Source organism: Drechmeria coniospora, chromosome 02, assembly GCF_001625195.1.
Source record: "Drechmeria coniospora strain ARSEF 6962 chromosome 02, whole genome shotgun sequence".
Lineage (NCBI taxonomy): Eukaryota > Fungi > Ascomycota > Sordariomycetes > Hypocreales > Ophiocordycipitaceae > Drechmeria > Drechmeria coniospora.
The window spans coordinates 4,618,195-4,632,506 of NC_054390.1; the positions used below are offsets into that span (position 1 = coordinate 4,618,195).

General features: G+C 61.2%; 5 protein-coding genes across 5 annotated transcripts; 3 read left to right on the forward strand and 2 right to left on the reverse strand.

Annotated features, from left to right (window-relative positions):
• Positions 1–356: 356 nt before the first annotated feature.
• DCS_04374 (sugar O-acetyltransferase) lies at positions 357–1,202 on the forward strand (the record flags this gene model as incomplete). Its single annotated transcript, XM_040801684.1, has 3 exons — positions 357–472; positions 558–794; positions 887–1,202. The coding sequence occupies 3 exons, from the start codon at positions 357–359 to the stop codon at positions 1,200–1,202; spliced, it is 669 nt and encodes a 222-aa protein (XP_040656717.1).
• A 379-nt stretch (positions 1,203–1,581) lies between these two features.
• DCS_04375 (uncharacterized protein) lies at positions 1,582–3,397 on the reverse strand (the record flags this gene model as incomplete). Its single annotated transcript, XM_040801685.1, has 4 exons — positions 1,582–1,923; positions 1,986–2,351; positions 2,443–2,922; positions 3,038–3,397. 4 exons carry the CDS (start codon positions 3,395–3,397, stop codon positions 1,582–1,584), a joined length of 1,548 nt encoding a protein of 515 aa, XP_040656718.1.
• Positions 3,398–5,284: 1,887 nt separating this feature from the next.
• On the reverse strand, positions 5,285–5,584 carry DCS_04376 (uncharacterized protein; the record flags this gene model as incomplete). Its single annotated transcript, XM_040801686.1, has 1 exon — positions 5,285–5,584. The coding sequence occupies one exon, from the start codon at positions 5,582–5,584 to the stop codon at positions 5,285–5,287; it is 300 nt and encodes a 99-aa protein (XP_040656719.1).
• Positions 5,585–9,689: 4,105 nt separating this feature from the next.
• Positions 9,690–11,606, forward strand: DCS_04377 (uncharacterized protein; the record flags this gene model as incomplete). Its single annotated transcript, XM_040801687.1, has 1 exon — positions 9,690–11,606. The coding sequence occupies one exon, from the start codon at positions 9,690–9,692 to the stop codon at positions 11,604–11,606; it is 1,917 nt and encodes a 638-aa protein (XP_040656720.1).
• An 854-nt stretch (positions 11,607–12,460) lies between these two features.
• Positions 12,461–13,851, forward strand: DCS_04378 (succinate-CoA ligase; the record flags this gene model as incomplete). The annotated part of the gene is made up of 3 exons (XM_040801688.1): positions 12,461–12,730; positions 13,014–13,392; positions 13,505–13,851. The coding sequence occupies 3 exons, from the start codon at positions 12,461–12,463 to the stop codon at positions 13,849–13,851; spliced, it is 996 nt and encodes a 331-aa protein (XP_040656721.1).
• Positions 13,852–14,312: the final 461 nt, after the last annotated feature.

Consider the following 14,312-nt stretch of genomic DNA (forward strand, 5'->3'; position numbering starts at 1 on the left):
TAGCGAACGGTGCGTCGTGTCCAATATAGATTGTGATTCTACGGAGTAGTGACTGCCGGCATTCAACCAAGACGGGCAGAACAGGATGTGATGTGACGTGACGCCCTGGCCATGGTTCCTGCGATGCGCGGGGCAAACCACAGTTAGTCCTGCCAGTACAAAATACAGGGCAGTGGAAGGAAGCGACCAGGTGATTACAGTGAAGACGCCAGCAGGGCAACCCCGCCGAGCCGGTCCGTCCTGCCCCACGGCGACGACGACCCGTACTTGAGTATATAAGGACACGACAACCACTCAGTACCACCCACATCCAACCACGACACCACCATTTTGACTTCAGCGGCATCAACATCGCAATGGCCAACAGCGGAATGACCGAGACGCAAATGGACGAAAAGGCCATCGAGCATGCAAAGACTCGGTCCAACGTGCCATGGTGCGATGACTACAAAAAGATGATCTCGGGCATGCGGTAATCATTCCCCCGTCGGGCCGTTTCCACGACCCATGATCGAGGAGCCCGTCGACCGGCCAGCTAACCGTCTCGTCTTCCTCAGGTACGACGCGCAGGTCCCTGAGCTCGCCGAAGGACGCTTCGAGGCCCGGAAGCTCATGAGAAAGTACAACACGCATTTCCCCGACGACGCGACGTTGGAGTCGCTCACGGCCGATCGCGAGGAGATGCTCCGGCAATCGTTTGGCAGAGTCGGCAAGAGCCCCTTTATCGAACCGCCGCTGAACTTTGACTACGGCTGCAACATTGCCATTGGCGACAATTTTTACTCCAACTTCAAGTTCGTCACCAACCCCGACCGTCGATGAATGTCGTGCTGGCGGCCATGGACGAGTCAGGGGACGAAGCAGAGGAGGCTGACAAACTCGGCAGCCTCGTCATCCTCGACTGCGGCATGGTCACGATTGGCAACCGTGTCCAGTTCGGACCCTTTGTTTCCATCTTTGCCGCCACGCACCCGACGGACGTCCAGGCACGGCGCGACGGCGCCGAGCATGCGGGGACGGTCAACATTGGCGACGACTGCTGGATCGGCGGGAACACGACCATCATGCCGGGCGTCACCATCGGCAAGGGCTGCACCATCGGCGCCGGAAGCATCGTGACCCGGTCGATCCCCGACTTTACCGTCGCCATCGGCTCGCCGGCCAAGGTGGTCAAGACGGTGGAAGCCGTACCGGATAAATGAGCAACGATGCACATGCACAGCACACGCACGGATGCATGCACAGCACACGAATGGATGCATGCAAAGCACCCGAATAGAAGCATGGAGAGCACACGAATAGATGCATGGAGAGCACACGAAGAGATGCATACAAAGCACACGAAGAGGTGCATGCACAGCACACGAATAGGTGCATGCACAGCACAAGCATAGATGTATGCATACAAACCCACTTGTACACGCATAGACGCACGAATGGAATACCATGATGGATTTTTGACATGAGAAACGCACGAATAGACGCACGAATGGAATGCCGTGAGTGATGCATGTATTGTATGATGGAGAAACGAAGGCGAGATGGGTGGCGATTCGATACGAATCGGCCTCGTGCCACCGCCTAGTCTCTCTTCTTCTCGATGGGCGGAAACAGCAGCCAGATGAAGAGCATGGTCCCCAGCAGCACGAGCGTCATGGGCAGCAAAACGCCGACGCCGGACGACTGCGCCAGCAAGCCGGTGAGGAAGGGCAGCAGGGCGGCGCCGCAGCCGCCAAAGGCCGAGGCGAAGCCTATGACGCTGACGTGCTGGTGTTTCGGGAGCAGCCGGCCGGCGACGAGGATGGTGTTGGGGAAGATGGGGCCGAGGAAGAAGCCCTGGAGTGCGACGGCGACGGCCGAGACGTGGAACTGGGGGACGAACCAAAAGACGAGGTTGAGGCCCATGGCGACGACAATGTACACCTGTGCCGACCCGTCAGCCTGGACGATGCGGTGGGGAGGCGAGCTCGGAGGGTGGCACTCACGGCGGTCGACGTCTTGACGCCGATGCGCGGCGTCACGAAGCCGAGGACGGCGCGGCCGACGGTGATGCCGAGCCAGAAGCCGACGGCGGACATGCCGCTCGCAAACTCGTCGCCCTGACGGACCTTGAGCATGAAGGTGACGATCCAGCCGCCGAGGGCGACCTCGACGCCGACGTAGCAGAACAGGAAGAGGGCGGCCACCCAGCAGACGCGGGCCGAGGGCATGCGGAAGAGGGCATCGACGAGGCTCGACCGACCGCCGGCACCGCCCTCGCCGTGCTCGCCGCATGTGGCGCGATAGACGGCGCCGGTCGAGTGCCAGAAGGCGCCGGTCAAGGTGACGAGCTCGACGATGGCGAGGCCAATCTGAACGCGGCGTCAGCTCTCGCGGCCCCGCGCGGCCTATTCTTGGCGCACCCGTGCCGGCGTCGGGGGCGCGAGGGGAAGGGGGACGGACCATGATGTAGTAAAAGGAGTACCACTCCAGGCCAGCCTTGGCGACCATGGTGGTTGCCACGAGCGGGCTCACGACGCCGCCGGCGCCGTAGAGGGCGTGGAGGAAGCCGAGCAGCTCGCTCGAGCGGGCGAGGTTTCCGACCCACGCGTTCCAGGCGGCGTCGGCGACGCCGTTGCCGAAGCCGGCGACGAGAAAGGCAAAGACGAGGACGGGGTAGGGCGGGTGTCCGGCGATGATGGCGTAGGCGGCCAGGTGGCTCAGGGCGCAGACGACGGAGACGCCGCGCTGGCCGAGCCGGCGGTGCAGGTAGTCGTTGAGGATGGCGGATGAGACGTAGCCGAGAAAGGGCGAGAGGAAGACGAGGGAGACGACGACGTAGCTGAGGCCGTAGTACCGTTCGAGCTGCGCCGGGCTTCCATCAGCACGGGGCCAAGAATCGACGATACCGTCGGGCGACGGTCGACGGACGACGACGCGGCACTTACGTATGGAATCAGGGCCTAGCCAGGATCGTCCTCGTCAGCAACGAGCACGCGTTCCCACGAACACGACGTCGGCCGGGGGGGGGGGAGGGGGGGGGGGGGCAAAAACGTACGCCGTAGGCAGAGTCGTTGGCACCCATGACGAGAAAGCACCAGAAGGCAGCGCCGAGCCGGTACGAGTTGCGCTTCGGCTCGTTCCAGGACTCGGCCGCGCGTGTCGCCGGTCTTGCGAGGGACTCCAAACTGCCCAGCTCGGCCGGCGGCGGAACGGCGGCCGGAGGGGGAGGCGACCCGTCACGGGGATGCGACCCGTCACGGAGGTGCGACCCGTCACGGAGGTGCGACCCGTCACGGAGATGCGACCCGTCACGGAGATGCGACCCGTCGGCGACATGCTTCGCCGCTCGTACTGGCGGGGCTGGCAGGTGCATGTCCTGCAGCTCGAGGACGGAGGTGAAAGAGGAGGAAGCCATTCTGCCGACCGATTTCCCTTTGTCGACTCAACTTTCCGTACTGCGAGAGGGCATCGAACATGTTGGGTTTACGACAGGTCACGGGCGACAAAGGGAAGCGACGACGACGGCGGCGCAGAACTCTCTCGACGGAGGCGAAGCGATGCTTGACGTCGGGCGCATGCGAGGACAGGCGTTGGATGAGTCATGGCCCCTTGGGCGGTGGTGGTCGCATTGACGACGATGGCGGCGCATCGGAGCCAAGATCCGGGCAGTCCGGAGAAGGCCGGCATGGAGTCCGGGGTACAAGCACTTGCACGTAGAGGAAGTGCATGTACAAGTACATCTGGGGAGGTGGGGGCATAGATGGTTTGCGGCGCGATGCGGAACGAATCGGCCGAAACAGGCAGGGCCGCATACAAATCTCCGACGGCGCGGCCCCGACGAGTCAGTCCGTCAGGACAGTCGCCCATTGTTACTACGTACTTGTACCTGTACACTCTCCACCCCGGGTCGTACGGTGGACGCGCATGTACATGTACCTCCAGTCACTCGACAAAAGTGACTATCAAACTCGGTTGCGCTGCTCCGTACTTCGTACCACTACAAAGTGAATCGACATTTTTGCCTCCCCACTATACAGTAAATGCACAGAGTAGCTGGGGAGATTTCGCATCTAAGATGTCCTCGCTCACTCTTTGTACATGTAAGAGCTTGTCAAGGGTTCACTGCAGTTGTCAAGGTTGACGAGAATGTACATGTGCAGTGTACCGTGTACCGTGTACGGAGTACGGAGTACGGCGAAGTGGCGGAGATTTCTCTTTGGGGATACGGCTTTGGTCACATACTGTACAAGTTACAAGTGTGTCGTATTTGTACATTGCACTTTAGATGTCAAGTTTGACGTGTAATACCGTACTCGCGCACCTGGACGTGCACATGTACAGTGTACATGTGGTGCGGAGATTCTGCTTTGGGGACTTGACTCCTACTACTCTAATAATGCCACTAATACTTATTACTTCGTACTCTGCACCGTAGCGCTACTCTGTACCTACCTACTGCAGGGCTACTCTGTACCGCAGCGCTACTCTCTACCGTGGCACTGCTCTGTGCTGTAGCGCTACTCCATACCTACTGTAGCGCACATGTACGCTGTACTTTGGTGTACACTGACAATTCCAGTACAAATGCCACCACTCCGTACTCTGCACCGTAGCGCGACTCTGTACCGCACCGTAACTCTGTACCGTAGCGCTACTACCCCGTACTGCAGCGTACGTGTATGCTGTACTTGTTGGTGCACACTGACTCTTCCAGTACAGTGAGTGTAGGTGCGGACTGGGAGTAGTTACTAGCAGCACACTCTTGCTTGTCATCGACAAACAAACTTGTTTGCCACGAACGAGACACTTTACTTTTTCTTTCCAGTTGGAGAAAAACCTAATACCTACCCGCACATGTTTTGTACATGTACTGTATGCATCCCGAGCCGGCAAACTGGCTACGCAACGCAGTGGATGGCCAGACTGACAAGGCCGTACCGGCAAACAGGAGCTCGTCTTCGTCACCAGCGGCAACGACGCAGCATCTTTGTCTTGCAGCATCTGAGTGAGATGGATGCAGCAGTGCAGGCCAATTCTAACAATTTATTTTGTCATCCTCCTGCTGTGGCGGCGACGACGCGTACGTATGTCGTGCTACCAGTCTATCATAAAAGTTCCATGCCATGCCCCATCGCCCATCAGACCCGTTCCATCACGCCGAAGCATGCCCCCTTTTATTATGTCCGAGTCGATGCGGCTTCCGTTTCACACCCCGCGGCCTACGAAACTGTTAGTCTTGCCAGCCATGACGGGACGATGGGACAGGTCGACGCCTACCGGAGTGTGACGAATCAAACCAAGCTTAGTTTCCCGTCGCCTTGCACTCGTACACGGTCGTCGTCGAAGGCTCGGCGGCGGTGACGGTGGCCGTGATCTGGCGAACGGGACCGGGTCCCCGACCGCGGTGGCCGACCTGGAGCAGGCAGTCGCCGCAATCGACGGCCGCCGTCTCGACCACCGTCGTCGGCCAGACGGTCAGCGTCGGGCCCATCTGCATCTGCGGGAAGGGGGCCATCATGGTCGTCGTGCACGTCTCGGGCACGGGCTTGGCCGAGGCGCCGAGGGCGGCGGCGAGGAGGACGAGGCAGCTCGGAGCGAACATGGTCGGTGTTTGTTGCGGTTGGTGGTGTGGATGAGTATACTCGATGCTTGCTTTCTTGCTCATGCTTGGATGAACGACTGGAGGGAGACGGACGGTCCAGAGGAGTCTATATATACACGATGATCGTCGCCCGACATGGGCAGCTTCGCTGCATGAACCTATTGTTTCGAGAGAGTCGTGCGAGCTTTCGACGGCGAAACGATGTCATGACCATGTTTCCGGCACGGCACGGCGACACGGCGACACGGCAGCGCGGCAGCGCGGCAGCACGGCACAGCGGCACGCGGGACCCGATGACGACGGTCAGCGCGCGCTGCTTCGTCTCTCTGCTGCATCGAGAGAAGGGGAAGAACCGCCAAGGCCATTCTTGCCGATGCGCGGTGTCCGATGGCAGGAGATGCAACTCCTCCGTCGAGCAGAGGCCGCGGGACATGGGCTCGACCACACATGAAATGACGCCAATGAAACCGCCTCGATTCACTTGCGAAACCAATAGTGTTGGCAGCCTCGTACTTTGCACCTTGCGCCTGCACCGAACCGCGCATCTCACCTGAGCATGGCCGCCGCGTCGTGGCACCGCGCGAGCTCCGTGGCAGCGTTGGGGGATCACTGCTCACCATGCGGTTGAACCGCCGCTATCCGACGGGAGGCTGCGAGAGGACGACTGCCATGGCAGGCAGACAGAGCGATGAATGAGCGCATACGACTTTTTTCTTGCGAGATGCCGAGTCCTTGCCGGTCCGACGATCCTGCAGCATGCATGCTTGGTGCGAATAATACCTCGTCGTCAGCCAGAGTCGACCGAGGCCTGCCGCATAGCCGGGCGGCCGACCGATGCCGCCCGGGACATCCGCCGCGTCGCTGATGCTAACTCGATACGGGCAGGGCCGCCGACCGACGCGGCGTGCGGAATATTCGCTGTCAAAGTTTATCTTGGTCTCGGCAAAACTCAACCTTGATCACGCACGGGCGGGCAAAAGACATTTCGGCTCGCGTTTCCCGGTTCGCGTCTGCCGCCTCCGCCGGCCGCACCGTGCCGATCCTTTGCGTGCCGTCAACCGAGGCACGGTGTTTGCAAAGTGGCCCCATCTGCCGAGCCACCTCCAGCCACCCGGCAGGACATGCGGCGGCTGCTCGAGACCGTCTGACGTGAGGCTGTGTGCATCGGATAGTCATGCAACGTGCCCTGCCCTCGCCTCGTTTATTGCATCGTCTACCTAAGTGCATTGATATGCTCGCGTGCCCGTTGCCCGTCATTCATTCGTCCTCTCCGCGAACTTCCTCCATGAACCTTGGGCCTTTTTTCCTTTGGCCGAGGCCTAGGATGATGCACCGTGGAAGCATGGCCGTCGCCCTCTCGGCCGTGCCGGGCGACGAAAACGACGGCCTCCATCAGCACAGCTTCATTCGTTGGTTGATCTTCATCGACACCGTCCGGACCGGCGGACACGATGGTCATGTATCGATGCAGCCAACGTGCTCATTTGTCACGCATCATGCGGCACGCCCAGCATAGGTGCGCGGGCGAGAAGAGCGACGACGGGCATCTCGACGCAACCGGCCTATCCCCTCCCGTGGTTGAGCGGCTGATGGATTGAACACCTGCGAGGTGTGCGGCTCACTGTCCCACCAGGCTCGCGTGCGCCATCATTCGCACGGCGAGCATACGACAGATGCTTCGACGAATCGACTCCGTTCGATGAGCCCAAGGGCATACCGACGGCGCACGACGAAAAGCACCACCGTGTGAGCACGACACATTGCTGCTGCGTGGACACGAAAAAAAACTGGCCGCGCAGGAGAAGAACACCAGGAGCTGCACGCACTGCTGCAGGGCGGACAAAAATATACCGCACTGGAGAAGAGCACCACCGAGAGCATGACGCACTGCTGCAGGGTGGACAAAAATATGCCGCACTGGAGCAGAGCACCACCGGGAGCATGACGCACTGCTGCTGCGTGGACAAAAAAAAAATGCCGCCGCGCAGGAGAAGAGCATCGCCAGGAGCATCACGCACTGCACCAGCGTGGACAAACACAAACCGTGATGCAGGCCGAGTCCAGGCCTCTCGCGGGCCGCCCCGTTCATATACTTGGTTGTAAGTACAAGTACAAGTACCCGCACTGCTACCTACTAGGTACCTTAGGTACTTGTACATGCCTTGTAAATGACGACGTGCAAGTACTTGCCTGCCCATGTACTTGCTGCGCCGGCGCACCCACAGCGGCACCTCTACCGCACGGTAGAGAGCTGGCAGCGCTTGTTGCACCTCACCTCATGGCTCGGCAGCTACGTCGTCATCGAGCTCGTTGGAGACCGGTGCATACAGGGTGCTCGGCTTGGGTGATGCCTCGCGCCATGCCGTCGTGGGTGCTCGACATGGCCACCAAATGAGCCTCGAAGGACTCGCGTGTCCAGGCGCGGGTCCTACTACCTAGGTACCTTACTAGGTACTAACCTAGTAATAGGTAGGTACCTAGTAGGTAAGGAGCAGGGTGCGTGTACCCCTACAGGTCTGCCAAGGTACCCGGGAAGCAACCCCTGCAGCCGATCGAGCCCCCCAGCATGATCATCATCTGTTCTTTAGTACCTTGTGAATGCCGAGCAGGTAATACCCGAGTACGTACCTAGGTACCTAGTAATACTCCGTACTTTGGCGGCACAAGTGTTAGCAGCGATTACGAGCTGTACCGGTGAGAAGTCCGCAGGGTATTACAGGCTAGCGCCGAGGTCACTGTACTGGCAGCCCAAGAGGCGTGTCCTCCACCGCACACTTACAGCGGTGGCTCAGTCGCCACCAACGACAGGCATTGCTAAGGGGCGCGGCACCTACAAGGACACACGATTCTGCTCGTCCAGCGACGTACCTGCTGGTGCTGTTCACTACTAAACTGTCCCTTGCAGCGTTGCTACACAGCATCCGCCGGCTCCCTCCTCGCCCGCTGACAAGACTGTATACCCTGCCTGCCTCCGGCGCGTCGTGCAAAGGAGAAGAGACTGAAAAAGCACAGCACGTTTCCTTTCCCGACGGCGAAGCCTTGGACCCTTGGCTCAAGAAAAAGCAAGCGCAGGGCGCCCGTGCTCTCTGTACGAGGGCGCTGTGCGGGCGCACCTACATGTACGCATGTACTTTGCCATGGGGGGGATTATTTTGGGTACTGATGCTCTGGTTCTAGAAGGCGTGCGTCGCTGATCGAGCCACCTCCGTGGGAAACGGTCACGCCGAAGCTGATGATGACGACGACGATGCGTCCAAGGCAGATGTGCCACGAAATCGCCGCCGCCAGTGGCATCAATGACGCCGGCCGAGACCTCTCCTCGTTCGAACGCGCAAGATGCATACCGCTCAACGACGACGAGGGGGGCCGGATAAGAGGCCCAGGGGATCGGCGCGCCCAGGTGCAGAGGGAATACAGCCTTGCCGTTGCGGCAGCGGACGCCATGCGCTATTCCCTCACTCGGCCTGCCTGCTGCGGCGGCGGGCTGTCATGCTGCCTCGGACGCCAGCGGGTTTGGTTTCGGGGCCGCAGCGGGCAATGCCTCCCGAGGCATTTTATGTGGGCATTGGGAGTTCTGCAGGCACTCCAGTCCTAGCACAGCACAGCACAGTACTGCACTGTACAGTACATGCAAGTACTGTACGTTGCAAGTACAGTCACTTGACAAAAGTGACGATTCAGTTTTGGCAGCGCAACTCCTACAAATTGAATCGACATTTCTGCCACCCCTCTGTAAGTACTAAGTTGTAGGTACTGTACATACTTGTCGGCACTGGTACAAGTACTTAGTACTTACTGTGCAGTAATTACATCATTATTTACGGAGATTAATACGGAGCATTTAGCGATATTATTTCCATGCTTACGGTAATCAGTGCCGGCCTTGACCTCCATAGATTACTACTAGTGGGGGCTGCCTCGCGAATGGCCGTCGTTGGCGAACGAGGCTGCGGCAAAGTGTTCCGTACGCGTAAGTCGTCGGACCATCCTCCTTCCCTTCCCTCATCATCCCCTCCCGAAGAGACAGAATCCCGGACAGCATCCTGGAGAGGAGAGGAGAGACTCTCGGACGGCATCGCGTCGGCTCCCATGCCACGCCGCAGCCATGGCGCACATCCGTCAAGATCCCACCGACCTGCTCCACGCGCTGCCGCGCATCCTCGCCATGCGTAGGTTTCGCGCCCTCCTCGTCGTTGCCCTCCTCACGCTCCTCGCCCTGCTGTGCTTCCGCCCCGAGCGCTGGCACGGCTCCGCTCTCGCCCGGCCCAACGCCCTGGCCGGATGGATGCGCAAGAGTCTCGGCCCCTGGCGGCTGGCCGGCCGTCCAGTCCACCCCATCGACGAGCTCCTTCTCGCCGGCCGTCGGCGCTCCCAGGAGCTGCTCGCGCGCCGGTCGACGACCCTCGACGAGGCCGCGTCCCGCTATCGCAAGCGCCGCGGTCGGCACCCGCCCCCGGGCTTCGACGCCTGGTTCGCCCAGGCCCAGGCCGACGGCGCCGTCGTCGTCGAGGACTTCTTCGACCGCATCCACCACGACCTCAACCCCTTCTGGGCCGTCGACGCCAAGCGTCTGCGCCTGCAGGCGAATCGCCAGAAGCAGGTGATTCGCGTCCGCAACGGATCCGTCGACTTCGTCACCGACGACCCCAACCGCGAGCCGTGGATCCAGCTCTGGACCGAGCTCGTGCGCGAGATGACGCCGCACCTGCCCGACCTCGACATGGCCATCAACTTCATGGACGAGACCCGCATCCTCGTCCCGTGGGAGGCCATGAGCAAGTACGTCGAGGCCGAGCGGCGGCGGCGGACCTTGGTGGACCCCAAGACGGCCACGTCGACCCACGCCGGCCTCGCCGACGTCGACGGCACCGCCGAGCCGGCGCCCGAGCCCACCTGGATCACGGCCGAGGCGAACAAGTACTGGGACCACCTGCGGGCCGCCTGCCCTCCCGACAGCCCCGGCCGCGAGCTGCCGGCGCTGCCATCCTTCAACGTCACCGTCGACTATCCCTCGCGGCCCATGCCCTACGCCCACGAGGGCTTCGTCCGAAACTTCACCGAGGCCCAGGACCCCTGCCTGCAGCCGCACCTGCGCGGCATGCACGGCACCTTTGTCGAGAGCGTCAGCATGTCGACGACGCACGACCTGATGCCCCTCTTCGGCGGCTCCAAGCTGCCGCAGAACAACGAGATCCTCATCCCGGGCGCCATGTACCTCTCCGACCGCGCCTTCTACAGCGGCGGCGAGACTCGCGGGCCCGCCTGGTCCCTCAAGCGGGAGGGCCTCGTCTGGCGCGGCACCGCCTCGGGCGGCCGGAACAAGGTCGACAACTGGTGGCACTTTCACCGCCATCGCTGGGTCCAGATGATGAACGGCACCACCGTCGCCGCCGTCGAGGCCGGCGACGTCGCCCGCGGCCCGACCTTCCGCCTACCCCCGCGCCGCCGGTATTCGGCGCGCGCCCAGCTCGAGTCGAGGCTCGGCCCCTGGCTCGAGTCGGTCGCCGACGTCGGCTTCGTCAACCTCGAGTGCCACCCCTACGCCGAGGTCGAGGTCGGCACCGGCGCCGACAAGCACATGGAGATGGACAAGACGTGCCGCTACACGACGCCCTTCATGGCCGTCCAGCCGAGCCTGCCGATGGAGCGCCAGTACGAGTACAAGTTCCTGCCCGACGTCGACGGCAACTCCTTCAGCGCCCGCTGGCGGGCCTTTCTGCACTCGACGAGCATGCCCCTCAAGGCCACGATCTACGCCGAGTGGCACGACGACCGCATCGTCCCCTGGGCCCACTTCGTGCCCTTTGACAACTCGTACGGCGACGTCTACGCCGTCGTCGACTACTTCCTCGACGGCCGCGACGAGGAGGCCCAGCGGATCGCCGAGGAGGGCAAGAAGTGGGTCGAGATGGTCTATCGAAGGGAAGACATGAAGCTGTACGTCTGGCGGCTGCTGCTCGAGTACGCTCGCGTCGTCGACGACAAGAGGGACCGGCTCGCCTTTGTCGGTGATTTGCTGTGAATGAGTCGGTCGGCGAAGAGGAAGGGAGGCAATAGGGGAAAAATCCAACGGCGTCGAGGCAGGCGAGGCAGGAGACGAAAAGGATCCGTCGCACCAGAAACGCGCAGCCTCCTTGGGCCGCCCGTGCAGCGGCGATGCCGTTGCACTGCTCATGTATGGCCGTGCATGGCATGCAAGTACAGTCGGTGTACATGTATTGCCGCATTTCCTTTGCATCATGCGTTGTATCTTGTATCATGTCGTGTAGGGTATAATGTATGGTACCTCGCACTGTATCACGAATTCGCATCGTGTCTTGCATCCTGTGCTCTGCGGTGTATCATGTATTGCATCGTGATGTACGGAGTATTGCATCATGCATTGCATCATGGTTTACATCTTGGTTTACATCGTGGATTATATCGGTTTATACCATGGTTTATATCATGGATTATATCATGGGTGGGATCATGCATCGTATCATGTATCATGTATCATGATTCATGCATCACGAAAAGGCCGAGACAAGCGCCTAGTCATTGGTCGATCCCAAAGTGTCCCTCTCCTTCCCTCGGTGTCGCACGATTATGACGCACGCTCTTGCCTCGCGAGAGAGGCGGTGTGTGCTACCTTTTTCGTGCGGCAGGTCGGCCCGGCCAGACGCCCGAGTGCCTTCCATTACCGTGAGCCATGAGCTGCCTGCATGGCCGTGTACTTGTACCTGTTTTAACATACTGTGCTTGCTGTACGAGGTGGTACACATACCACCGCTCCGTCCTCCAGCCGACGTTGCATTTGCCCACGTGTTCCCCGAAGCGTGGCCTGGCAAACGTCCACCTCCTTTCGCTCAACCATCCGCATCACCGTGCTCCGGGATGCTCAGGCAGTTGCTGTCGGTACCGATGCTCGCGAGACGGCTGCCGCGGAACCTCTCGCGCCTTCGCAGCTTCGTGACGGCTGCGTCGAGTTGCCATGGTGGCACCGAGGGCACCGCCCATCACCTGCACGTCGACGCGAAGACGCGCATCATCTACCAGGGTGAGAAGCATACGCCGCCCGCCGCGTACGCCAGCAGGAATCGCCTTGCTCATCTGCGCTCTCCCAGGCTTCACCGGACGGGCGGTAAACGTGACGTCCGCCTTGATGTGTGTGGCCGGCGGAGCTGATGACGGTCAAGGCGACGGCAAACGCAAAGGACACGATAGAATACGGCACCCAGGTCGTCGGTGGCGTGTCTCCCGGAAAGGGCGGATGGGGCCGGACGCACCTTGACCTGCCCGTCTTCGGCACCGTGCGCGAGGCCAGTTCAATCCCATGCTCACCGATGGCCTCTTGCAAAATATCCTCCTGCTTCCGAGCTTGAAGGAGTCATCGAATCGGGGGCGGGAGGGAGGGAGGGGTGGAAATGCACTGCTGACAAGTCGGCAGGCCATGGACAACGTCGCCCCGCACGTCAGCGCCGTCTTCGTGCCCGCGCCCTTCGCCGCGGCAGCCATCGTCGAGGCGGTCGAGGCCGAGGTGCCGCTCATCGTCGCCGTGGCCGAGCACGTGCCGGTGCACGACCTTTTGCGCGTGCACGAGGTGCTGCGAACCCAGAGCCGCAGCCGACTGGTCGGGCCCAACAGCCCGGGCATCATCGCGCCAGAGCAATGTCGCGTCGGCATCATGCCGTTTGCCCAGTATCGCCGCGGCCGCGTCGGCATCGTGAGCAAATCGGGCACCTTGAGCTACGAGGCCGTCGGCGCAACGACGGCCGCCGGGCTCGGCCAAAGTCTTGTCCTCGCCGTGGGGGGCGACGCGATGCCCGGTACGCCTCACTCTCGCCATGATCCGCATCCGCACCCTCACTCTCGCTCCCGCTCCATGAGTCTGGAACCATTGTGCGTGCACCAGAAAAACCTGTTGACTCGTGGTGCCAGGAACGTCCATTTCTGACGCCCTTGCCGTCTTCTTCGCCCAGCCCGAGACCGAAGGCATCATCGTCATCGGCGAGATTGGTGGGGAGCAGGAGCTGCGCGCAGCCGAGCTCATTCGACGCTACCGCGCATCGACGTCGCACCCAAAGCCCATCGTTGCCATGGTCGCTGGCCAGACGGCACCTCGGGGCAGGACCATGGGCCATGCCGGTGCCTTTCTGTCGCCACGGGACGCGACTGCCAAGGAAAAGGCGGCAGCGCTGGAGAGGGCCGGAGCCGTCATCGTCCCTCACCCGGGCGTCATGGGCGTCGTCATGAAAGAGTTGCTGGCCACGACATGTGCAGGCTGAGACGTCAAGAGTGACGCATGGGAAGGACGAGCAACCGGAGCTGTCAGGTCCTCGCACCGGCCACTGGTGGCCAATGTACAGATCCAGCTTCCGCAAAATCCAGCTTCCGCAAAATCCATCATTCCTGTCGTCGCGAGTCGGTATCAACAACGCTCATGAACCGCAGCCGCGATTGAGTTTCATCTATTTACGTACGCTTAAGATCCGACGAAAGTGGCTGCCGTGAACGGCCCGGCGTCGCCACGAGCGCGCAGGGTCCTCCTGCTTGAAGGCTCCGAGGGGCCACGACGTACGGACGACGGTGAGTCGGACGACGGAATACACGGACGATGGAGCAAAAGTAGCTCAAGTTTGTGGCAGCAGCGGAGCGAAGAACAGATGCGGAGTTTGCGGAGTGCAAGTCCGCTCGAGAGTTCACTCCCTATTTTGCGCCGCGGCAGCCGAACGACGGCAAAAGAACG